At 40.8% G+C, this 25167-nt stretch overlaps 1 protein-coding gene across 1 annotated transcript in view; it reads left to right on the top strand.

The window, feature by feature from the left end:
* mrpl23 (mitochondrial ribosomal protein L23) overlaps window positions 1-3534 on the top strand; it is a 41882-nt gene extending 38348 nt beyond the window's left edge. The window contains exon 5 of the mRNA XM_074677853.1: window positions 3101-3534. Within this exon, the coding sequence (XP_074533954.1) occupies window positions 3101-3265 (165 nt within the window). The 3' untranslated portion in view covers window positions 3266-3534. The remainder of the gene's footprint in view (window positions 1-3100) is intronic.
* The last annotated feature ends 21633 nt before the right edge of the window (window positions 3535-25167 follow it).

Here is a 25167-nt window from a genome sequence, read left to right as displayed (position 1 = left end):
AGTGCCGTTCGGTCAAAGCAATCAGCTGATCACTGCTCGAAACATGACGGCAGATAAGCTTGATGCTATTTTGCAGCTGAATTCCAAAATACTGCGAGCTGGGGTATTATCAGAAGACAAACCCAAATCCAACTCATTTCAACCAGACCCCAGGCTCAAAAACTAAAGTCCTTTCAGCCCGACCAACATTATCCAGGTCGCTGCTTTATGGAAATGAAAGTAATATTATCTCCAACTCTAGTTCATATTTTGAAAGTATAATATAATATAATATAATATAATATAATATAATATAATATAATATAATATAATATAATATAATACAATATAATATAATGTAATATAATATAATACAATATAATACAATATAATATAACATAATATAATATAATAAATTATAGTTTAATCAGCCAGTTGAATAAATCTGAATGAATTATTTACTGGAACTGAAAATATGTGGCTACATAAAGTTTGGTTTGAAATAAGAGGTTTGCTAAACTTTACCTGATTGCGATATTCCCTTTTTGCATTTAAATTGAAAAAACTAAAAGCTCTGCATGAATATATATCGTGTATCGAGATATAGCCTACAAATATTGAGATATTGGATTTTGGCCATATTGTGCAGCCCTAATCCAAACTTCGATGCACTACCCATGAAAAAATACAAATGCAGCATTTAAAGTAATTTATCATAATTCAGGTCTGCTCAATATATATGTGGGCATCATTATTTGATGAGTGGTGCTAACAATCTGCATGTTTGGAAAGATAAAGTATAAACCAGGATACAGCTCAGACTGAATCTTGAAATGGTCACAAAACCTGTAATAGTTACATGTAAAATACTACGATAGTTGAATACCTTTAAGAGGTTTATAAGATCAGATCACCTTTTATATATCTTGAATAGTAATAATAATAATAATAATAAGGTAAGAATCATCAAGTTATGTTGTTGTTTTTTTCAGTAATACTGAAACTTGGCAAATGCTAATGTGGGGCTCATTCTCAGTGCTGGTAACACATGATTACATTTCTCTGGAGAGAAAAGTTGACTTTCAGTTTGAAACCTCAAGTTTTCCTGTAAGACTTTGTTCCGTCACTGTTTTGATGCCCTAAAATCCACCACATCCAGTTTTGTCTTACATTAATGGTTGTGCACCAACATGCACAGAAAATCCCACATTTGCACCAAAGAATAATATGCCCAAAACTCAACATTCAGTCACTACACAAACTTAGACTAATACTTGAGGTTTTCTCAGCTACTCCACCCTCAATTCTCAATCTCTGACAAAATAATTTTTCGTGTTGTCTCCTCCTTTGGGAATCAAACCGTGCTATGTTGTAATTATATGCATGTTTCTCTCCGTATTTTGGTGGTTGGAGACAAAGTAACTTCATATCAGAGCCAGACTATTCCTCTACGCCTACATGCTGACCCCAAACAAAATATTTTACATACCTCAATAAAGTCTTTGGCTGACAATTGTGTTTATGGAAACAATTCATTTCAAAGTGGATCTGAAATAATTAAGATATTGACTTCTATTCATTTTGAAGTTAAAGCAACTGTTTCGGGTTAACTTGGGGTTCCCTACATAGTAGAAATAAACATCTGTTGGAAAATCATTTTGTATTTATATTGTGTGCTCTTTATGATTCCCATTGTATTGAAAACACACATTAATACGTGTTGTCCACTGTTGATGAACTTGCATTAGCACAGTTGAAGTTGAGCTTGTAATGGCGTTGGCGATATGTTCCTTGAGATGATATATGTCTCATATCTTCACTTGATACACAACAGCCTCAATGAATACCTTTTTCCGGCTTCCTCCCTCAGTCCAAAAACATGCTCATCAGGTTAATTGACCACTCTAAATTGTCTGTAGGTGTGAGTGTGTGCATGAATGGTTGTCTATCTGTCTGTGTAAGCTCTGTGAATGACTAGCGACCAGTCCAGTGTGTACCCAGCCTCTCGCCCAATGACAGCTGGGATAGGCTCCAGCAACCCGTGACCCTGAACAGGATAAGCGGTTCAGAAAATGAATGAATGAAGATTGCACTTTTTGAAACAGGGTCACAAATTTACAGATGAGAAAAAGAAATGATAAAAGAGGAAGACAAAGAAGAAAAAGACGTAAAATTAAGAACATCAAAAGATCCACAATGTAAAAATAAAATAATATTAAAAAAGGCTAAAAATCACCTGCAGGTAAAAGGAAAGAAAACATTATTGAAAGAATAAAAACAAAAGATAAAGGGTTAAAACAATCTGAGAGATGAGGAATATTAAACTCTGTCTGTGATCTGCCTGACAACAAATAAAAGCAACGCCAGGATCAAAAACACGCTCAGGTAACATCTCCTGTAAAAGCACATCAGCTAGAATAATGTTTTTAAAGCTGATTAACCATTTGTAGAAAAACTGCACTGATGTAAAGGACACCTGTGCGTAGCTTGATCATCACATAATACGATCCATTTATCTGAAGCTGAGTCATTTAAGGACAGCGCTGATTTGGCTCCAGGTTGATAACACTGAATTCTTGTTGCCAGGTGTCCTTGGGAGAGGCTGAGAGGGATAGGCTATGGATATGTGTGCATGCCTGCACCCACTGACCTGTTGTGTTTTTTGTGTGGGCGTGCAAGTGTGTGAGTGTGTGTGCACGCGTACTGTACTGTACTGTACAGTACTTCACGGTGGCCTGACACAGACTACAGTTAGACCAGTGATGCATTAGCCATGTCCAGAGATGGGTTGTATGGAATAAATAATGGATACCATCCGTCCTCTCTGAATAAATCAAGACCAGAGAAATGTAGAGAGGAGCGAGATTAGATGTGGGAGAGAGAGTGGGAGATAGTGAAAGCTTGAGAGAAAAGGAGCGTTTGTGTAACTGGGAGAGCACTATAGAGGGAGATGTCCTGATTTTTAAGTTTTCTTACTTCTTTTTACTGTGAAGAACAAGAAATGGTTCACGGAAAATGCAGTTTGACATATTTTCTCTGTTAACAAAATGCGATTTGGAAAATAATAATAAAAAAAAAAAGATTCCTTCTTCATTTGCTCTTTTTTCCTTTTGCATCCCAGGCTCAGGGCCAGACCTTCACCTTTCCTGACATCTTCCCAGAAAAAGAGCAAAAGCCGACGGAGGGCTCCATGGAAGAGCTACAGGAGAAGTTCATGGAGGACGAGAAGCAGAGGCAGAAACTGGACCCCAGGAGAGGAGGGGTCACAGAGTGGTTCGGACTCTGAGACAGCCCACTGACCGAGAACTCTGCACTTGTGTGTAAGCAGCGGGCGTTTCATTGGGAGAAACGTGTATTGATTTACAGCGCGACCGTTGTGATGTCAGCTCTATTTCTGTGAGAAAGGCTCACACATCGTGAAGTAAAGAAGAATGAGCATGTGTGTGGGAGACTGGAGACATGTGTTTGGTGAGTGTGTGTTGAGTTTGCGAGGATTCAATCCAAAAATCCGAGCCAGAACAGAATCACAGGAGGAGGAGAGTGGATCAGTTCCATTTTTTATGAAACCAGCCCAGCGTACAGAATCTCCATCACCTCGGATGACCTTCTCTCCTTCCTCCTCCCACTCGTCTTCTTCCATCTCCTCCTTCTTTTACTCCTCTTCTTTGTCTTTCCTTGGTCCTCTGGAGTTTCCTTTTTCCCATTCTTTTTCCTCTCCCTCTTTTCTACACTTCTCTTCCTCTGCCATGCTGAGGAGTGGTATACTGTGGTATCTCTAGTTGCCCCGGCTCTGCCAGCTGGATCCCTCTACCTGGATAACCCACATCCTTTCTTTTTTATGAGCTTGCCTCGGATTAATTGACCACTTTAGGTAAACAACAATTGAGATGTTGTGTCAGCAAAGCAATGATATGGAATTTGCAGGCGTGTTTTATTATTTCGTGGTAACACTCCTTGCCATGACTCTGAGAGGTGTGTGTGTGTGTGTTTGCCTTTCATGCAGGACTTGCCAGTGGATCCGTCTTAATTGTAAATGCTGTTGGAGTAAAACTGAATAAACGCTCACTTGTCCAAAAACTTCTCTCCTTACTTTTCTTGTGTTCTTCTTGCCTCATCTCTCCCAAGGCTGCTGTGCTCAACAACTGGCACCTCGAGACGCTGTCCGCCACACAAGCTGGCCTGAGCGTGTGCCAGTGTGGTCTGGTAGCTGTTTTGACAAAGTAATGATCTGTGTTTGAATCAGCCCACTGCAGGTCTGAGCTCTCTTACCGTAATCGGGCCCATAAAAGGGTGGGACCTCTCCTGGACTCGCTCAGACCCTCCATTATGCTGAGAGGCCCAAGGTTACAGTAAGTGTCCCCCAGCCGTGACCACTATTGCTGGCTGGCTAATACAAAGGTCCAGTCCCTGACCTCACCCAGCCAACTCAGCTATTGCCAGGGAGAATGTCAATATTGATCCCGTTGGCCCATTGTCTGCTGCCTGGAACCACTCACCCCCTGCGTTGCTATAAAGAAATCTGATTTGGAACAAAAAAAGCACTTCTATTTCTTTTCTGTCAACCTCACTCTCACTTTTATTTTCCCCTTCTGTTTTTTTATCCCCTTGTCTCTGCTGCCCTGTCCAGAGAAACAGCTGCCTAACCAACAGAGAGGGAGAGCAAATTCCAGTTCTTGCTCTGGTCTTGGCCTGAGTGGACCCCACATGAAAGTTGAGAAATCAAATTGTGTTGTTTGCCAAGAAAGAAAAAAAACATCCATCCCTGCTCTCCTGCTGCTCTTTGTCACGGGGATACCCTGTGCCTTCTCAAGCCTTACACACACACATGTCATCGGTACAAGCTGTACCCAACCCCTAAATCATCTGGCATTAGGGTGCTGACATATGACTCTGTTTAGTGCCTGCTGACAGTACAGTTATGTAGTGTTTTTGAAATTTTGAACGCTGCTAATCAAAGTCAGAAACATGACAAAGTTTTATAGAACATCAAAAAAACGGAAACACTTTGTCAGTGAGCTCATCTCCGTCTCACACAGATGAGTGTCTGTTAGTCACTTCAGCTCTTCATAAGAAATAAACAGAAAACACTCATTAGCTGATAACTAGAAAACAAGAAATCATTCTTAGAGCTGAAGGAGTCAAACAATAAATGATGTCATAGCATCGAGGCATACAATGTAACAAGAAAATGTGTCGACAGACTGCTTTCTCAATGATTCACACGTTCTAAGTTGTTTTCTCAAATCATTTCTATACAAGGAAAGAAAATCAGGATGATAGATTCAATTTAGCTTATTATGATAACTTGTGATGACAAGATAATTGGCGGTATTATTTTAATCCATAAATTTTAATTGAGCTCATGAAGGATAGACCTTTTTGAGTGAAAACATCTGTGAGGAGACTTGCCAAAATTGCGTAATTTTTGGGCATGAATAAAACAGATGATTGTTTTTCTTTTCAGAAAAGAACATGGCTTAAGCTCTTGCGCCAGAATAAACACCATTTGTGTAGTTTTGAAATGCGTTCTTTCAGAGTTGGCCGAGCTGAGAGTAAATATGTTAATAAACGAAAAAAAAAAAGTTGATAAGGAACAGTTTGTAGTGATTCTTTAAAAATCACCAGAAGTCTTGTATTTCAGATGATCACAGGAAGCTGGCACAGCGACTAGGTTTACATGCACACCATATTCCTATTAAGATCCATATTCTGAAAAATGCTTCTCAGAGTGCGAAGCACAGCCAAGCAGCAACCTCCGGTCTAAGAATATGAGACAATGCCAGTGCTAAAGTCTGCTGTTTCTAGAGTGTCTGCTCGAGGATGGCTCTGGACGTACCAGAAGTCACATACACACCAAGCCCAAAAAGCTGTTTTCAAAGCAGAAATTAACCTATTTAAAGCCTGGTGCAAAAAAAAGTCTCCTGTCTGAGTCGCTAATTCCACTATTGGCACACACTGTACAGGGGGTAATTTTTTTCTGACTTGACAGCTCAGAGGATATTAAGATCCTGAGCTCACCCAATCAAAGGCACAGCTCAGGTTACGTGACTGACAGGTGACCTATAGCTGTACTCAAAGTCCTTGCCACTTCCAATATGGCCGCGATCGCTGATTAGCTTCAAAAATCTGTTTCAGAAGCAGACGGGTGACTGCTAGGAGACTACGTCCATTAATTTATACAGTCTATGTGAGCAACTGAAGTATTCCTGTTGACATGTTAATGAGCACATTCTGAATCAACTGTATCAGTAGTAGTAGCGTCTAGGGATTAGTTACTTTTATAGGTACCTACTTCTATAGGTACCGACCAAATTCTGTAAACAGTACTGGGTACCGATTCACGTAGATCAAAAGGTACCATGTTTAGGTCCCTAAATGCATCCTTGTGACTGTGAGGGAGTGGAAGAGAAGGTGATTTTCCATGCAGGACATGAGCAGTCTGTTCTTTAGCAAGCTCAGAGGATTGTTACTGACCAATCACAAATCCTACACTCGGAGTATGAGCTTTTGCCCTCTGGCAGATGATAGAGTCCCCGAATGTAAACTAAACAGATTTAAAAACTTGTTTGTTCCTACTTCCATTAAGCTTTTAAATATAGCTTTTTTTAGGCTGCAGGGATTGTGCAATATTTACGTGTTTTTTTTTCCTTTTATTGCTGGGTATATGCAATATGTGTATAATGTGCAATTCTATAATGTGCAATATGTGTCTGTATGTGCAATGCTAGTGATGTGCAAGTTTGTGTTGTTTGTTTTATCAGATTCTGGAGACCTGTAAGCAGCAGGTGAGTCCAAAACAAATTTCCCTAGGGGGGGACAATAAAGTGTATCGTATCGTATCGTATCGTATCGTATCGTTTCCTACCGTATCGTTTCCTATCGTATCGTATCGTATCGTATCGTATCGTATCGTATCGTATCGTATCTCATCGTATCACATCGTATCGCATCGCATCACATTGTATTGTATCGTATGGCATTGTATCGTATATATATTGAAGAATAAGTATATTAAATGTAAAAAAAAAAGTTTAATTTTTTAACAAATTGATATTTTTACCACATAAACACACAAAAGTACCGAAAATTTGTACTGGTGAGTACCTGTACCGATTGCCAGGTATCAGGCATCGGTGCCATATCGTTTCAAATGTGAAAAGTATCCATCCCTAGTAGAGTCATGATGAGACGTTACCTAGGGATGTGCTTTTGCATGCAATGTTTTGACATTTCCACCAAAAACTTGACTTACTTGTTTTTGTGCTATAATGTGTAATAATCCAGCGGTGACCAACCAGTCAGAGACCAAGAGCCACAAAAATTACTGTGGTACTACAAAGAGCCACATCACACACGTGGTCTTACAAAAACACTTCCTCTCACATAAATGAAATGACATAAAATGAAAATCAATACGTTTCCAATTTTCAAAGCAAGATTTAATGTGTTAGTGTGTTTAAATGTCTACCAGAGAAGAGAAATTGAAACTTCAGTATCAGTGTGTACACTCAAGTATTGATCAACACTGATCCCAACGTTGACATCAGTATATCAGTATTTTAGATTGATCGGCAAACCGCTTCTAATAACTTATATATACATTTTTATGAAAGGATCGAAGAGCCGCACGCAGAAAGGCAAAGAGCCACATGTGACTCATGAGCCACAGGTTGGCCACCCCTGAAATAATCCTTTAAGTAGCTCACTTGGGAGCATATGCCAACTAACATGTTTCCCTACCAACAGTTTTTAGTTCCTAGAACATTCTGATTACGATGAGCTCTAAGTTGCAGTTGTATTCCCTGAAAGTTACTTTTGGTTGGGTTGTAGGTTGCCTGTAAGTTGCATTGGAAAGTTTTTGTTACCCTCTTTAAACGCTCTGTGTTTGTTAAATGTTTGTTTCTCTTAACATTCCTATAACCTTTGAGGAACATTAGTTTTTGGTTATCGTTTGGTTATATTTACATACATATATTTTCATGTAACATGACCCAGTGTTTGGGTTGACACAGGCATACACCAAGGGCCTTATTTGGGATTTTAATGATCAGAGAATGAGTTTAATCGGGTTATGACAATTGGAATAAGATGTGTTTAAGGGACTCCTATGCAATCAGAATATTATCTTTCTGATTAATACATGAACTCAGAGGGCATGTAAATGTAGTCAATGACGACGCTGTCTTCAGTGATGAAAAGAAGACTGAAGGAGGTACTGACACGATGAAGGAAGCAGGCCCTGGCTTCATTTAATTAAAAATACTCTGCAAGCCAGAGTCCAGAAACTCCAGCTCGCTGCACACATCAGCAGGAAGCTTCTTAATTACGAGGTGTGCGATAGCCTGGTGCTGTTTCAAGTGCTGTGCCATGAAGCGAGGTCTGGAAATAAACTTTACTCGGATCAAGACATGAAGGTTTAATAATAATCATTTCATCAAATTATAAAAATGGAAAATAAAAAATGACTTTAAACCATGAAAGACTCTGAAAATGCCATGCTGAAAAATTCTGATGATGGTGATTGGTAATAGGAGAAAAGCACAGATCTCAGGGGAAAGGGTCGTTTTAGTAAAATGTTCTCTTTTGTGCAGCCGGGTCCAAGCTGACATTCTTCGACCAGGACACACTCAAGAGAATCCCTGAAAATGACCTTAACGAGTGTAATCATTTAAAAATACGCTATTGTTAACAGTTATCTGGAGGCCCCTGTGAGAACAGACCAGGCCAGTCTCTCCTGGCACAGCCCAGAGGGTCAGATCACTGTCCTCCTGTGGAGAACTCACACCTAAAGTGTGTTTAAACTTTTCCCTTGTTAAGCCTTTTTTCTCTCTTACTTTTCTTTACTTGGGCAAAACTTGTCTGCACTGTAAATATTCAGCACCAACTCCTACGCTGTAAAAAATAATGACTGCTAAATACCTTCAAAGACTTTTTTATGTGCCTTAGCAACATACTGTACACTCCTCTTCTCCTCCTCCACGTTCTCCCCCTTCCTCTCCCTTCTCTCCAGTAAAAAGCCGCATGCACAGCTTTTCTCCCCCTTGTCCAGCCCTGTCCATGCAGCTGGCAGCCATTTTCCTGTTTGTTAACACTGTGTTCTCCTGGTCTGTCAGAAGATGCTGTGTGTCTGGAGTGTGAGGGAACCGGGAGGACAGAGTGACGAAGAGTAGGTATGCGGTGGAATGAGCGAATCCAGCTCATCGTATTTCACTTGAACTTGGGATGACTGCAGGCAGCTACAGATTTATAGGGATCTATGTGTCCTGAACAAGATGCATTGCATATTGTAATGCACAACACGCCATGTAAGTGCAGGGAGGGAACTCGAGCATGTGCGTGCAAGACCCAGAGATAGCCCAGGAAGGATGGAGTGAGAGTGTGGATGGAGGTGAGGGGGAAAACTGAAGATGGAGAAGTGAGAGTGGAAAAGAGATGACATCACTGAGAAAATGCTGAGCTGGATTCAGGGGCTACTGGATGAAATTGGTCCACTCCTTCAGTGCACCAAGCTCTCCCTCTTTCTCCCTCATGAGATGTACAGTGCAGGTCGTGTTCCCATCCCTACACGACTGGTTAATGGAAGGGAGGTTGAATATTTTAAACAGCCCTTCGCTTTCCACCTTCTTCTATCCTTACTTCTTCCTCCCTCCCTTCTTTTTTTCTTGTCCGGTTGTGCATTAGTCAAGTGCACACATGACCCTGTTTCTGCTACTGCAGTCAAGCCGTGGAATCTGCATGACATCATGCTGTATTTTTGGGATTACTGGGATAAGTGGCAGAACAGTGAGTGTCCTCCCTGGGAGACACATCTCCTCTCTGGCCGTAGTAACCACCTAGTTTCATGGGAACAAACAGATGCTCCACTGCATTGTACAAATGTTTGAGAATTCATTTCTAGCATCCTTCAAGTTATGTAGTCAGTTTTTCAACATCGTGCTATTTGATGAAACGTGCTGGTCCTGTGTGGACGTATTGATCCTGAGTGTTTGAGGGACAGAAGAAAAAGCTTCCTGCTGTCAGACTCTGCTTCATGTACAGTAGATCACTGCTGTTTGTAAAATTCTGCACATTAATATAGTTACACAACTCCCACCAGCTTCTTGTGCAAATGCAGTCACTCTCACACACTCACACTTGTGTTCACTAAGACAACCGGGTTGCCTGCTGAGGATTCTGACGGCCTCTCTTGGATGAGCGCCATACACATTCCTGCTTCCCCAGGTTGCCACTGGTTCATCTGAACTCAGCCAGTGCACTCTGTCACCCCATAAGGGTGTGTATATATGTGTGTGTGTGTGTGTGTGTGTGTGTGCTGGTTTCAGTGTTAGTTCATGTACTGTACAGACCCCTGAAAAAAATAAAGGGAAAACACATCTTCCGTTTTTCCAAGAATTTACTTAATACTCACACGGACACACATGACTCTTGCATTCATGCCTCATTGTGAACCACTCACACATACATAAAGCGTACCCTGATGTGGCCCCTCAGTGTATATACACGGCCTTACTGTACTCACATCTATATACTTGTTGGCTCAGCGCCAGGAGCAACAACTGAAGCAGGACACTGTAGAAACATGTGGACTGCATGTTTATTGTTGCTTAGATTACAGAGAATCAGTGTGCTCCACAGAATGCTCAGATTTCTTTCATGTGAAAAAAGCATGTCACATGATTTTCTCTTGTCCTCACTGATTTCTCTGAACTTTTCAAATAGTTTTAAGCATCAGAATCAAATTTTCTCTCAACAACCTATAGAAGTACAATTCAGACATCCACGATGAATGACCCAAAAACAAGAGCATCCAGGCTCAACTGGTTGCACAAAGACCAAGCCAGGATAAGCAGACACAGATTCATCAAGCCAGGTGAAACCAACCCTGGATCAGCGCCCCCATGCGAGGAGGGTCGAGGTAAAAAGGAGGCAACAGCGCCACAGTTATAAAACAGCAATAGAAAGTGTGGCAAAGCACCGCAGACTACCTCACAGCACAGAAATACAGACTTACTCCTCCACCGAAAACATCACAATTACAATCCAAAAAGTGAAAGTCTGAAATAAAAGACACATTTAGTACAGATTACAGGCCTGTACTATGAAGCTGGATTTGCTCTTAGCAAGGTAGCTTCAGGCTTAACACTGGATTCTGTCCTATGACGCTGGTTCACTTTTTACTGAGATAAATCACCACAGTAACTTGTGCTGAATGACTAACCTGCTCCTGATCAGGTTGAGTTCTTGATTAGAGATCAATAAATAAAGGATGACCTGCCTTTTCTTAGAAGATCTTATCTTGTTGGTGCATTGATTATGAGAGGAGAGAAATCTTGAGGGAAAGATGTAATCCTTTTGATGTCCCAGATGACATCCCGTCTGAAAGATTCAGATTTTCATCAGATGGAATAGCTAGATTTAAAAAACTGATGGAACCATGTGTTGTTACACATCACAGTCAGGCCCATCTGGAATAATAAGTTTAATAATATTGGTCAAATATGGCAGAAATGTAAAAACACAAATTTATGGAACACACTCACACAGGGGGTCTGAACCTCAAAGACTTAGTGGAAAATATAAACCAAAGGAAGAGCATTAAGGAAGAGCTCCGCGTCAAACGTCTGTGCTGTAATAAAGTAAAAATGAGTGATCACAGCGCTGTTCGTTTATATTGTCTGATAAGTTAATATAATCTCACAAATTTACACACAAACAGAGCCGGTAATCTTCTAATAGCTTTCCTTCCTGGATTTTGCTGCAGCAGCAGTGCTGCTTTGTGTCCTGGATGATGTGTTTGAGTTCTCCGTATTTCTGAAGAATAACTGCCTGCTCCTCCATGGTTAGGTATGCTGCTCTGCAGGGTTTCTCCCATTTCTCCATGTTTGTGGTTGGTCAGACCCCCCACTTTTATGCCAGCATGCACTGATAAAAAATGAAAAACTCAGGGTTCATTTACCAAGTTGATATCCAGCTTTGTAGCTCTGCTTGTCAGGACTGGAAATGTCTCATTAAATCAACTCAGGTAACACAGGGAGCCCAACATACAATAAACAAAACTAACTAAGAACAGCAACAAAACCAATCAAATTAAAAACAAGCAAAAGAAAAAAAACAGCATACAAATAATAAATAAATGAATAAATATTATGAGATTTAAGTTTTGCTCATTCTTGAACTTCACTGACAAGCTTCTAGAATAAGAATAAAGGGTCCATGTATGTTTTGGTATTTGAAATTTCCGTCCAGAAAACAATACCAAAAGACAAAAACCATGTGGTTCTTTGATTTTTATTTTAAAACTCAAAAATAAAAATTGAAAAACTGTTTGTTTATTTTATTTCTGTTTCTAGAAACAGAAAATAAAATACCAGAAGACAGAAACAAATAAATGCTTGTTGTTAATTTGTGCAACAAAAAGTTCCTTTTCAAAACAAGAGCGCCAGTCAGGACAGCGCTGTGTAGGACAGAATAATAATTCAATAGACTTTGTATCAGCCTTACCATGAAGCAAAACGTCAGGTTTATACTGTCTCAGCTTTAGTATCTTACACCATCAAACTTGTAGAGATTATATATAGATGAGCTTATAAAAGATTACAAACCAAAAGTTAATATTAAATGCTTTTTGTACAATAGGAAAAAAACAGGAGTTTTTTTTTGTTTGTTTGTTTGTTTGTTTCTGTCTTCTGAAATTTTATTTTCTGTTTTTGGAAATAAAAAATGAAAATCAACTGTTTTTTAAATTTTCATTTCTAAATTTGAAAATAAAAATTTTTAAAAAAAACTTCTTTTTTTTTCTGGTTTCTTTAAGTTTAATTTCACAGTTTGAAAACAAAAATCAAATAATCACTTGTCCTTTGTTTGTGTTTTTTCTATCATTTTCCGAACCTAAAATCCAATTACCAAAACATACACAGACCATGAAGGAAAGCATCAAATTTACGTATCTGTGATCATTACTTACCAGTCACGATTCAGCACTGCCTGTTTTAATCAATAACTGTCACTTCATAGAGGGAGATGTTTTTTTTAGGCCATGAGATTTATTCTGCAGCCTGTTTTTTGTCACCGTAACAACAAATCATAAGAAATAACATTCATTGATATGAGGTTACTGCACAGGATATGCTGTATCTGTAACAAGCCACACCTCAGCTTAATGAGTTACAACACTGAAACCCTTGTTACACAAAATGATTCATGAATGTTGAAAGTCTGGATGAGGTCACTCCGTATAATGCATAGCTACTAACTAATACTTTCTATTGTGGTTTGTCTACTTAAGTGAAAGATCTGAATGGTTTCTCCATCAGTGTTTGTTTGTATAATTTGTCAACATCTTGTTCTCATCTGGTTTGCGTGAAGCCTCTTATTGCTTCCATGCTCATCCGCTAAGTCTCAGCACAAAACAAAGGATCAATCAGCAAAGCCAGCCGTGTTGTTCTCTGGCTTCTTCAGCTGTTCTGCAGCCTAATATAAGCTGAATGCTGTTTTCTAACATTATGCTCCTCCACAGATTCTTCCCCTCTTCCCCTGTCACAACATCAATTAGGCTCAATTAGAAGTCCTGACAATAAGGGATGGTCGTTGCCAGTGTTCATCAATAAACAGGCTGTGGAGACGTCTTTGATCTGTGTTTGCTCTGGGAGATTTGTTTTTGGTGACTCAAAGGGGGCGGAGCAATCTGCGTTGTTGTTTTTTTTCATTTGGTGTCACTGCGTTTGTGAGTCTTACGTAGACGCCTGTGGAGGAGGGAAGGAATTTCTCCTCACACTCCTGTTTGCCTTATCTGCAGTCAACACAATGTATCTATTCCAGCTGGGTGGTCCCTGTCCCTGTCAGCACCTACATTTGCATTTTAAAAAAATATATATAAATAAAAGGTAAAATAAAAGAGATATGTCTGAAAGAAGAAGAGATACAAGAGGGGAGTTGGTGTGATGCCTGCAGTATGCGTGCGTCAGAGAGAAAAGGGAAGAATTGAATGGTTCAAATGGGTTCAATTGTCATAACAAAATAACAGAAATCAACTGGGGCCTGGCCACCCATCTGGACTACAGAGCACTGAGCCCTGGTATACACACACACACACACACACTCCTACATTTGCGCACTTGTGCAGTCAGTGAACCCCTCGCTGGTGGAATCATACTGGCTGCAGCCTGTGCCAAGTCAATAACACTGACTGATCCCTGATGCTGAACTTCCTGGAAGTCCCGGCTGGTCTCACCGCTTCATGTACCTGCTCAGCGCTGCAGCTGCCGCCTGGCTGCAAGGTAGGCTGGATGGGGATCAGTGAGTCTAACAGTGCTCTGTGCCTGCCCGTAGGTCACTCCAACATGAAACAGGGTTCAGAGGAGAAAAAGAGAGCATGGGAGGAATGGGCCTCAGAGACTGGGTGAATTCATTTCCTCCAAGCGATGAGATCTTATGTACTTTAACACAAGCCTCTTCTCATCACGCACAATCAAACCAGGGTCACTAATGTCCTTACATCACCCAGGGAGCAGAACCTAGAGATTAATTGACAGCATCCCAGTGGAAACACAGTGTAACATGATAGGTGTGGTGGTGGATGTGTGTGTGTGTGTGTGTGTGCATGTGTGTAAGTTACTCCAAAAAGAGGGTGGTCATTTCCTGAAAGTGCTGTGGTTGTCAATATGTTATTGATCTGAGATACCATATGCTGCCTGTGTTTTAGTGTGTTTAAGAGGGATAACGTCAGGCTTGGCACTCATAGGCTGGTTCTGGAGGATACAGAGGATAGGGAGGGTAGTGATGAATGGCTTAAGACACATTGCCTAACTTACCTCTGATCTAAACCGGCATTTGCCACTGTTTCCTATGCAGAGTCTCCTCTCCTGTCTGACATCTCGATTCACCACCAGCTGCAGAGTGCTTACGTCAGAGACTCCCACTGTTCGCCAACACCTAGCCAACATAATGACAGAACAGCTCACCCAGCCAAAGATAGATCAGCCTTTTCTGGCCCCATTTCAAACTGCGCGGCTGGACTTTTGTGGCCTGGATTTACTTGACAGAGCTCTACTTCCCTGGCTGAGGGTTGACCATCAGGGCTTGATTAGAGTGGCCTGGGTTGAGCAGACACTAAGCTTGAGGAGTATGTCCTCCCTGGCTTTGTTTCAACAAAGGGTACTCAACTAGTGCGACCCGGATTTGACTGTCTGGCTGCCGCAAATGTGGCCTGGGTTCAGCAGACAGAGCTTGACTTGTATGGCCTGAGTTCATCAGAGGGAGTCCAACTTCTCTACCCTGAGCTTGTCAGACAGGGCTCAACTAGTGTGGCCTTGGCGGATACGGGGCCAGGGTGATTAAGGATGTGTTTGTTTCCCAGGCAGCAAGCAGGCAAGGTGGCGGCATTGCTCCTGCACAGCCAAGGACTTGGTGTGGGGGTGAGGGAGCCAAAACAAACTACTGAGATTGCCCCCCATATGCCCTTCTGACCTCTGCGTTTCAATTGTCAGGCGAAAAGGAGGAAAAAGGGGTGAGGGGAATGGGGAAGAGGTGGTTAGGAAAGTGGGTAGGATGGGGGTATGGGAGGTTTTTGTTGAAGTTTGAGATGAGGGAGGGCGGTTGTGGCAGGAGAGGTCATTTCAGTACTTAAGTGGTGTGAGCTGTCATATGAACTCTATCTATCTATCTATCTATCTATCTATCTATCTATCTATCTATCTATCTATCTATCTATCTATCTATCTATCTATCTATCTATCTATCTGTAATTGTTGTCAAACAGGGAGAAAAACAGAAAACAACAAAGAGAAAAGTGGAAAGGACGGAATAACAAGGGAGAAGGACAGAGAAGGAGAGAAAGGGAGTCTTGTCGTCTGAGAGGTGGTGTGGTTCGGGTTAGGTTGTGGTTGAAGACTTGAGAGAGCGGGAGGGGGAGGCTCAGGGGCTGAGCAAGGCAGCGCATACCCGCAGCATTCAAATGGAGCTCCCATTGGGAGGTTTTACGCTTCAAAATGGTTTCCTGTGACGTGGATTGTGTGTTTGATTTGAGCTTTGAGGGGTTTGTGTTATTCTCGGGAGGGGAGAATCTAGCACGCTCTCATTTCCGCACTACCAACAGCCAGCAGAAAGTTGGCAAGCCGAAACAGGGGGATTGTAAAGACAGATTTTTCTCTCCCTCCTCGTAAGAACCACATTTTTTCTGCTTTCACTTTTTTTTTTGCCATGTTTTTCTGCTGAGCCTGCTCCAGGACTTGTGCTGCATATTGATGGATTGTACTCAATAATTGGACCAGCTAAGACCTGTGTCCTTCCATGTTTTTCCCAGGCTGCCTGAGTTTCTGCTGATCATAAAATTAACAAAAATGTGTTTATGCATCAATGAGTTCTCATTATTTTTTTGTGCTGGTACAAGAGCGCATGCCTGCAACTATGTACAACCGAATCAGCACATCTACAAGTGTGCATGCTGTCAAATTGCAAGCAGTGGATCCTTGCTGAAAGGATGTGTAGTGGGCAACACAAACAGGCCCAAGTTGCAGACCTGCATCCCAGAAAAGGACTCAGACCGGGTAGAGGCCCAGGGAACAAAGAAAACATGAAGAGGGAGAGGCAAAGAGGGGCCAGGGTCACCACAGAGCAATGGGATGGGCATACGCTGAGGCAGCGGGAAGCCACCTCCAAGACCATGACAGCCAGTCATACAAACCATCAGAGAGCTCACTGTTCTGCCAACTACTGTACTTCACAGAGCCAAGAAAATGACAAAAATCAACAGTGAATGTGTTTTTGTTGGGGAATTTCCGTGGAACCCCTCTCTCTTTCCTGGTCAGCAGTTTTTGCTTTTTCTCCCTCTTTCACTTTCCCTTTCTCTCCCTTTTTCCTCTCTCCCTCCTGTCTTTATTTTCTAACTGTAAAAACTGTACTGGATATGCCCTCTGCTCGTGTAAGAGGACAATTATCGTAACAGCACCTCTACTGTGCGGTGCAGATGGAAAACCTTACTGCTACAGGCCAATTTTCTCTGTGGAGTTATGTAAATAGTTTTGATGGAATGAGTGGGCTTTCCCCAATATGAGGAGGCAGAGCTGGATCTGAGGGGTTCCACCACTGCCTCCATCCCTACAACCAGCATCAGTAACTCCTTTGTTAACTTTGTAGGCAGAAAGCTTGCACTTATTGTAGTTTTCCGAACAGTTGCGTACCAAGAAAATTACACGTTTCAGTACAAAGCCATCAATTAGATGCTTGTGGGACTCTAACTGCCTCCAGAAGTCTATTGATACCTGTGGCTCTGTAAGAGATAGGTGCACATCTACCGAAGCATCTTTCTGTAAGGCGTTCTGTTTACCATGAAGCCATTAATGTCACACACAGCCAAGCAGCAACCTCGGGTGTAAAAACACGAGAGTGTATGGAAGTGTGAAAACTTGAAGTCCCCCGTCACTTCCAATATGGCCGCGATAGCCAATTTGCTTCAAAAGTCAGTTTCAGAAACAGGTGGGTGGCATCAGACAGACTCCGTCGATTAATTATACGTGATTTGATTGAAGTCTATGAGAAGGCAGTCACTATGTTTACATGCGGTCATTACCCCTTTCATATTCAGAATACTAGCAATAACCCAGTTGGGCAAGGACCATGTAAACACCAATACCTCCTAAAAAACCAGAATATGTTCATAATTCAGTTTATAAAAACTCCTTTTCTAAGCTGAACATTTGGTCATATATACGCCTATTGGGATATCCCCATCAAAAGGAACTTTAATTTGTGTTCTGCACATATTCTGCTTGCAAGGAATCTTGGTCTTTGAGTATAGGAAGTCCACCATGCTGCTGCTGCTGTTGTGGTTGCTATGGATACAGTAAGATGAAGTGGAGATGACGCGCATTGCGTCATGATGTTTTCCGTGTGTTGAGATGTTGATGATTGTCCCTGTTTTGATGAAGATACTATGTAGACAGGAAGAACTCTGTTTGCTTGCACATGTAAAAAGGTTATTCCGAATGTTCCAGAAACTGGAATATTAACCTGAACCCGAATATTTACAGCAGATAAATGTAGCCCTTCATTCTGAAACACTCTGTAGGTTTACAAGAATTTAAGAAATCACACTATGAGCTTAGTCAGCACAAGATCAGACTATCAAAATGCATGTAAACAGCTTAGTCAGACTGAGACTGGAGTAAACATAGTTCAACTGACGCATATAGATAATGCAGTTGCCACCAGACTGCGGTTGGATTCAGCAGGAGTTGATACATATCAGCGTTCAGCGCAAGCAAATTTTACCTGTTGCTCTTTTGTCGTCAGGAGGTTTAGTCTGAATCTTCTGATTCCTCCTCCATTCTCTCTTCTTCATTTCTATCCCTCTCTTCTGCTTGCTTCTTCTCCTGCTTGCTCCTGCTTTTTTTTAACCAACATAACTTGAAAATATTTCTAATCTTAATCTTTTCCTTTTCATTTTGGCCCATAAGTGACAAGTTATGAAAATCTCTGGGTTAAACTTCTTACATACCCATTCACAGTAGAACCACAAGTAGCCTGACATATGACACCAGAAAAGATAAAAATAAAAAAAAATAACATGCCCCGAAGCACTTGTGTTATGGCCTATTTTCACTGTACTTGGTGACCCAGTTTGACAGTCATGATGCATTCTAATATAAATGTGCAGCTTAATAAGATAAGTAATAAGTAAGTAATTTACAACAGTGTGCAGAGACTCTGGGCCAGAAGGTGGCGAGGCAGTCCAATTAGAACAGATCCTCCTCATAGCATTATTAAAAAAGGCATTCATCTGCCTGATTACTGACACTGATCTCCAGGATGTCAGGCCATGATCTGCTCACTGTACTGAACTGATGTTTGCCTCCCAATCAATTCCTTATCACTGTAAGCTCCTTAAACTGTGACCTTCAGGATTCATACATGCCAACTTTAGATAGATAAAAGACACAACATATTATCAATAGATGTACGGCATATATTAATGCTCTTGTGTTTACTAATCAGCTTACCTAAAGGCTACCGACAATTCAGGCGTAAAAGAGAGAGTTTTGGCTGGCAATTAATGGACATACTTAACGATCATCTTTACCACTATGATCCACATGGATCATAAATTTGACTTGCCTTTAACTTTAAAACAGGTGAATGTATCACCTGTAGAAACTTATTTCACTGACTGATGTCAGCCAGCTCAGTCTCTCCACTCTGCTGCCTGCTTTCTTGCATTTAAATACACACAGCAGCGCCAAACAAGAGGCTCATCACACACACTAGCTGCATACACAGGGGCGGAGCTAAGTATTTAAGGGGCCAAAGATGATCTTTTTAGTTTAAAAAAATAAAATGTATCCCTTATTCAAATTATTTAAATTCTTTGATGTACTTTTAAGCCTTACAGGGGTTTGTTTATAGTATGTTTTAGAGAACATTAAAATCTGACCTTTGCTCCTAACTACTCCTTCACATTTTTACAAAACTGTTTCAGCAAATTAATTTTGGGGCATTTTGTAACCCTGAGTGAGGAGGGAACGCAGTGGATATGAGACCCTGCTGTACACTGAGATAGAGTGTTGGGGGCACAGGCTAACTATGCTTCACATGACACAGACTGGATGTTTGTGTACGACCCTTTTGGATGGAGCCTATCTAAGCTGTACCCCAGTCTCACACTCACACCCACAGGCAATTCAGAGTCACCAGTAAAGCTGGTGAGCATGTTTTTGGACTGTGGGAAGAAGCTGATGATAACCCCTTCATGCATGTATGGGCAGAATGTGCAAACTCCACTGGGAAGAAGAAACTCTGCAGCTTCAACCAGGAATCTTTCTGTGAGGCAACACCACTGACCACCCTGTGTTTTTCATGGCTTGATTAAACATGACACTCTTCCTGCTCTCTGAAATTTTGAATGAGGACGACTCATCCAGGGGCTCTAGTTTAGCTCAGCTGATAGGAACCTCATATGCTAAGCTATGGTCCTCATTGCACTTGTTATGTGATTGATTTGGTGCATGCCACCCTCCACTCTCTCCCTTGTGATGTTAGAAAGGATGTTGAGATGCTCCACATAGACCTGTAGTTCAAACTTCTGCAGAAATGACTCCCAAAGTTACAGAAAAAAACTGTGTTGGTCCTTGTAATTCGTAGTCTGTGCTGATCTCCATGGGATGTTTTTTGCTTTCCAATCTCATTCAGAGTTTTCCCTGACTGAAAAGAGGTTTTAAGGACTATTGGTAGAGTTTTTTGTGAAGCACATTGAAATGTCCCTTTTTTCTGTCTTGAGTTTGACACAGTTTCAAAGTTCAGCGCTATTACACGTCAAACTGCACTTTGTAATTAATCCTACATCTACACTGAGGACTGCTTGATGTTATGTTTGTGTTTATGGGGCTCCTAATTCATGCGTGTCTTTTGTACGTCATGCCTGTTTAGACTTTGCATGTCATGTCCCTGCATGACGGTTTTTGTGTTGAGAACTTGGAAAGTTCACAATGTTCCTGCATGCTGTACGTGTTAGATAGCCTGTAATATCCCCACATGGCCTCTTCTGGTGGTCAAAACGCCCAATAGTAAGTGAGATAGCTGTCTAGCAGTGACACAGACTAGAGGGAAGAAAAAGAAAAAGGACATCTCTGGCGGATCTCCCATCCTAACCTTAAGCAAATTGGTTGTTGATTGTCCACAGACATTGTAGTTGGTGCTCCTGGCTTCCAATAAAGCCTTGTGTAGAGTAGAGCAGAGGCCCTCCAGGTCTTGTTATTGTAACAGGAGTCCGTTTTGGCTGGGACTCTTGTTCTCAGCACGAAAAACAACAATAACAACATCAGCCTACAGCCCTGGGAGCTGGACCCAAGTCAGAGGCAGTGCAAGGGTGGGGGTTGTATGCCCTGTTAATGTTGCACGCCGTGGTTCCAGTCTAACACTTCATCTGTGGTTCTAAAGTGACTGCAACTGCAGTTGGCGCCTAACTCAGCGCTTAAGTTTACAGTTAGAGCAACATCCTGGCAATTCTGGCCACTGGAAAGGGCAGTTTAGGATGCATGTGTACTTGAAGCCTCAACATCATCCCACCCCCTTCTCCCTGCACCCCCTTCGCTCTCTCTTTCCTGTATACAAAGTGGCGCTGGCCCTCATCTCACAGAGAGATTCCTGGGTCTCCTGAAGACAAACAAAAGAGAAAGAATCCACGCAAGTCTGAAAACAAATTATTGAGGGAGTTTACACAGAGACCACACAACAACATCACAGCGTTCTGATCTATTTGTAATTAAAAAAGTTTGCCCTGCCATGTCCTCATGCAGACAACAACAGATCCATCTTGCCTTGGCCTTGTTATGATCATGGCCTGCATTTTTCCCTTTCCCCTTCTGTTCTCAGTTGTTGTTCCTGTAATATAATATCTGTGTGTGTGTGTGTGTGTGTGTGTGTGTGTGTGTGTGTGTGTGTGTGTGTGTGTGTGTGTGTGTGTGTGTGTGTGTGTCTCTCTGTTGTGTTGATGGCATCTTGAGAAGGCAGCCCATGACCCACTAAATAAGTCATAAAAGAGGGACTCCATTGTTTTTCGTTGACCTCTCTCTTGTCAGTCTGAAAGTCTTTAAACTGCCTTCTGCCTTACATAACAGGTTAATATCCAAGGGAAATTACAGTAGACCCTGGATTATATTTCATTCTGTATAGCCACTATATACATATATCTGGCCCATTATCAGCAGTGCAGTGTGAGAAAGCAGATTCTCCTGTGGGTTACGTTATGGATCCATTACATTTAGTACATCTGCAATAAAAATGTCTTTTTCCCTTTCTTGGCTCAACTCTCTGTACTCTGTGGTTACCTCCAAAGGCAGCAAGAGAGGATGGAGAGAAAAAGACTGAGAGATAGATGGAGAGAGTTAGAGGGTAGAGGCGGGCTCAGGTGACTCAGCTTTCCCCCTGGAAGCAGATCGAGGGGAGCTGTGGGTTTGAGCCCCCCAAAGTTTTACTAGAACACAGACTTTTTAACAGGAGGGAAAAACAATGTTATAGCTGCTTCCTGCACCACCAAGTGTTCCCCACCAGTAAATATAACAGGGATTGGGTCATAATGATATGGTCTGGCATCAGGTGAATACAGTGTTTTTTTCTCCCCACCACCTCTCCTTGTCTTGTGGTCTTTTCCATGTGGAGGAATAGGCCCCAGTGTTAAAGAAATATCAGTCATCAGCGTTATTATTGCGCACTCACTTGCTCCATCTGCGCTGCTGGCGTTCAAACACACTCTTTGTGTGAGAGGACACGATGGCTGCTCCCTCTCTCCTTCTCTGTTTCCTATTGTGCCTGTTAAAAGCTACTTATTATTTCCCAGCAAGGCGAACCGGAGGAAACTCTGATGGAAAGCATCTTGCGTCTTACTGTCAGGAGTGAGAAGTCAGGTTTAAGAGGATCCCGATGTAATCTACTGTAGATGTACAAAAAAAACACACGTTTCCATAAGTTTAGTGTGTGCGTATGGGAAGTATGGTACTATACAGTATGTGCCATTTATGTGACACAAAGGAGCTCTGTCAGGTTCAGTACTATGAATCAGGTACGAGGGCAGCTAAATGTTTGACAGTAGCAGTAAAAACAAACAGAAGTTCTCCACTCTGGAACAAATTTAATGCTATGAAAATGGCAAATATGGCAATAATGGGAACCGATCCATGCTGAGTTTCCAAACTTTGTTGCGTTTGGCCCGGGAACAAAATGGCAAAGAGGTAAAATAACATGAACATATCTGTAACGGGATCCCTGAGCACATAGGGTCCATAAAGTACGTGGGTGATGGAGGAACAAGTACTTGTGTGTGTAGTTTTTCATTAAATTACAGCTATTCATTCCATTTCTTTCCACCATAAGTACTATATGTGTGTATTTCTGTGTGTTTGTGGAAAATTTATGGAATTTCTGTGATCCCAGCTGTTGTCCTCTGTGAGCATGCACAGTGCATTTTTTTGAGAAGAGGAGCAGTGCCGGTCATCTCTCAGTGTCAGGATGTATGACTCTAGCCTCTGTACCTCAGACTGCTGGAGGCGAGCTGACAGAGAAGGAGGATAAGATTTCAGATGGTATAGAAAGAAAGAATTCAAGGATGAAAAGGTGGGATGTAAAAATGTCAAGACTAAATTATATTTCTTTACACTTACATAAGCTTTATGCAAGAAAGTTTCTTGTTCACTAAAGTGTTGACACACAGTTGACCCAGTTGGGTCGATTTGAAGTTGTTCTGTTGAACTCTAACAGCTGCAGACACTGACCCAACATTTAACCCAGCAGCTGGTTTACACTTAAACGACCAAACTCTTTTGAAATACCCCAGAAAATGAGCAACAGGCTCAACCTGGGGTAAGGCGTCTTGAAATAACCCATAATCCATATCTAGTGTATAAAAATTCTAACAAAACTTAAACAATAATATACTGACTTTTTTCAGGCAACATGTAAAATTATGTTATTTGAAGAATACTAAATAATGAGGACTAGCTTTCTATGAAACCCCAAAAGATTCAATAAATAAATAAATAAATGAAAAACAACATTTTGAAATAAATTTAATTTTGATAAATAACAGACAATAATAATATGGCCATTAAACTGTAAAATAAGGCAATTTTATCATGATTTTTCAAAATTATTCTTTAATATCAAATTATAATAATTGAATTTTTAGTAACGATTGTTTTAACAATTTCATACTTAAAAATGACTTTTTATTCATTTTCCAAGCTCTTAAAAAAAAAAGTTTTTAACAAAGTAGGTTTGAGAATGACTTGGATTGTCAATCAAAGCTAGAGGGTGGGACCTATGCTTGATCCATAAAGATCGATTACTTTAAGGGGTCTAGCCACAGACCTCCATTCTCAGCTGCTTGAGGAGCTTGGACTGACAGACCAAGTCATAACGCAGAAAAACAACATTATGAAATAAAAAAGCCATTGTGGAAAAGGACATAATGAAATGAAAATTGACTTTGGAAAATAATATTAAAAAAATAAAAAATAAAAAAAAATAAAAGCTCAGAAAATAAATAAAAATTCATTGTTTTAAATTGTTAAAATAGTCATTATGAAATATTTAACTATAATAATTCAGTATCAAAAAATAACAAAACATATATAACAATGATATTGCCATATTTAAATTTTAATAGCCATGTTATATATTTGCCTGTTATTCATCAAAATGGTGTTTATTTGAAAATGTTGTTTTTATGTATTTAATTATGAATCTTTTGGGGTTCCATAGCTTCTCAGGTCTAATAGAATTGAAAACTCTACAGAAAATACAGATACTGTAATTTAAATAAGGTACTTAACCACACTATTTCACTCAAAGGGGAAATATTTAGATAAAAAAGACCATTACTTATTTTTCTTCCGCTGTTTCCAATTCTCTGGATTTCTGTGCTATCTCCATTTAAAAAGGCAGTGATAAATAACACATAATTTCTGAATTATGTTCATGTGATTTCATGCGTCATCTTATGAAATTAGTTGATGCAGAAATAATCTTGAAAATGTGACTGTTCCTCAGAGTGTAGTTCTCCCATCAAAACATCATTAACTGCTTCTGTAGTCAGAGCACGTGGTTTCTTCTTGATGCCTCATAATGACACCAAAGTTACTGCCTGTTTAATGTCAGATAGACTCACACGGCAAACCCAGAGGGAATGGTTACAACAATCCAGAGATGGTTAATTTGGTTACCAGCATCATTCACACCCCGGTCCCCTAGGGGGAAGCCCTGTGTTGTTTCTTCACCACATCTGTTTCCACTGACTGCCACCAAGGAGCCACTCTCTGTGTCTTTTTTTATTGTCACAAAGAGCAGTTTCATGACATTTAGTGGAAAGATCTGTGTGTTCCTGGCACATGCTCGGTGATGCCTCGTGTGTGTTTAGGAGATGCAAGGTCATGGCAAACACAGGTTTGTCATCTCTTGGTAAGGAAAACAGGCTTTATTGGAAGTCCTCTAATCAAAAACCATAGCAGGAACTTTATTTGATGTATTTTTTTAACATATGATTGAGGCTGGTTCTCGTAAAACACTAAACACATTGTCCAAGTTTACTGTTCCCTTAATGAAATCCTCTCTTGTTTGCATGTCTCATTTTTGAAACCTACCATCAATGCCTATAAGCACTCTGGAGAAGACATTAACATTGCACAAAACTCTGCTGGACCATAG

This window comes from Halichoeres trimaculatus, unplaced genomic scaffold (assembly GCF_033239565.1).
Source record: "Halichoeres trimaculatus isolate MK-OKI-2021-1 unplaced genomic scaffold, fHalTri1.1 fHalTri1_scaffold_10, whole genome shotgun sequence".
Classification (NCBI taxonomy): Eukaryota; Metazoa; Chordata; class Actinopteri; order Labriformes; family Labridae; genus Halichoeres; species Halichoeres trimaculatus.
This window is presented reverse-complemented; position numbering and strand designations above follow the sequence as displayed.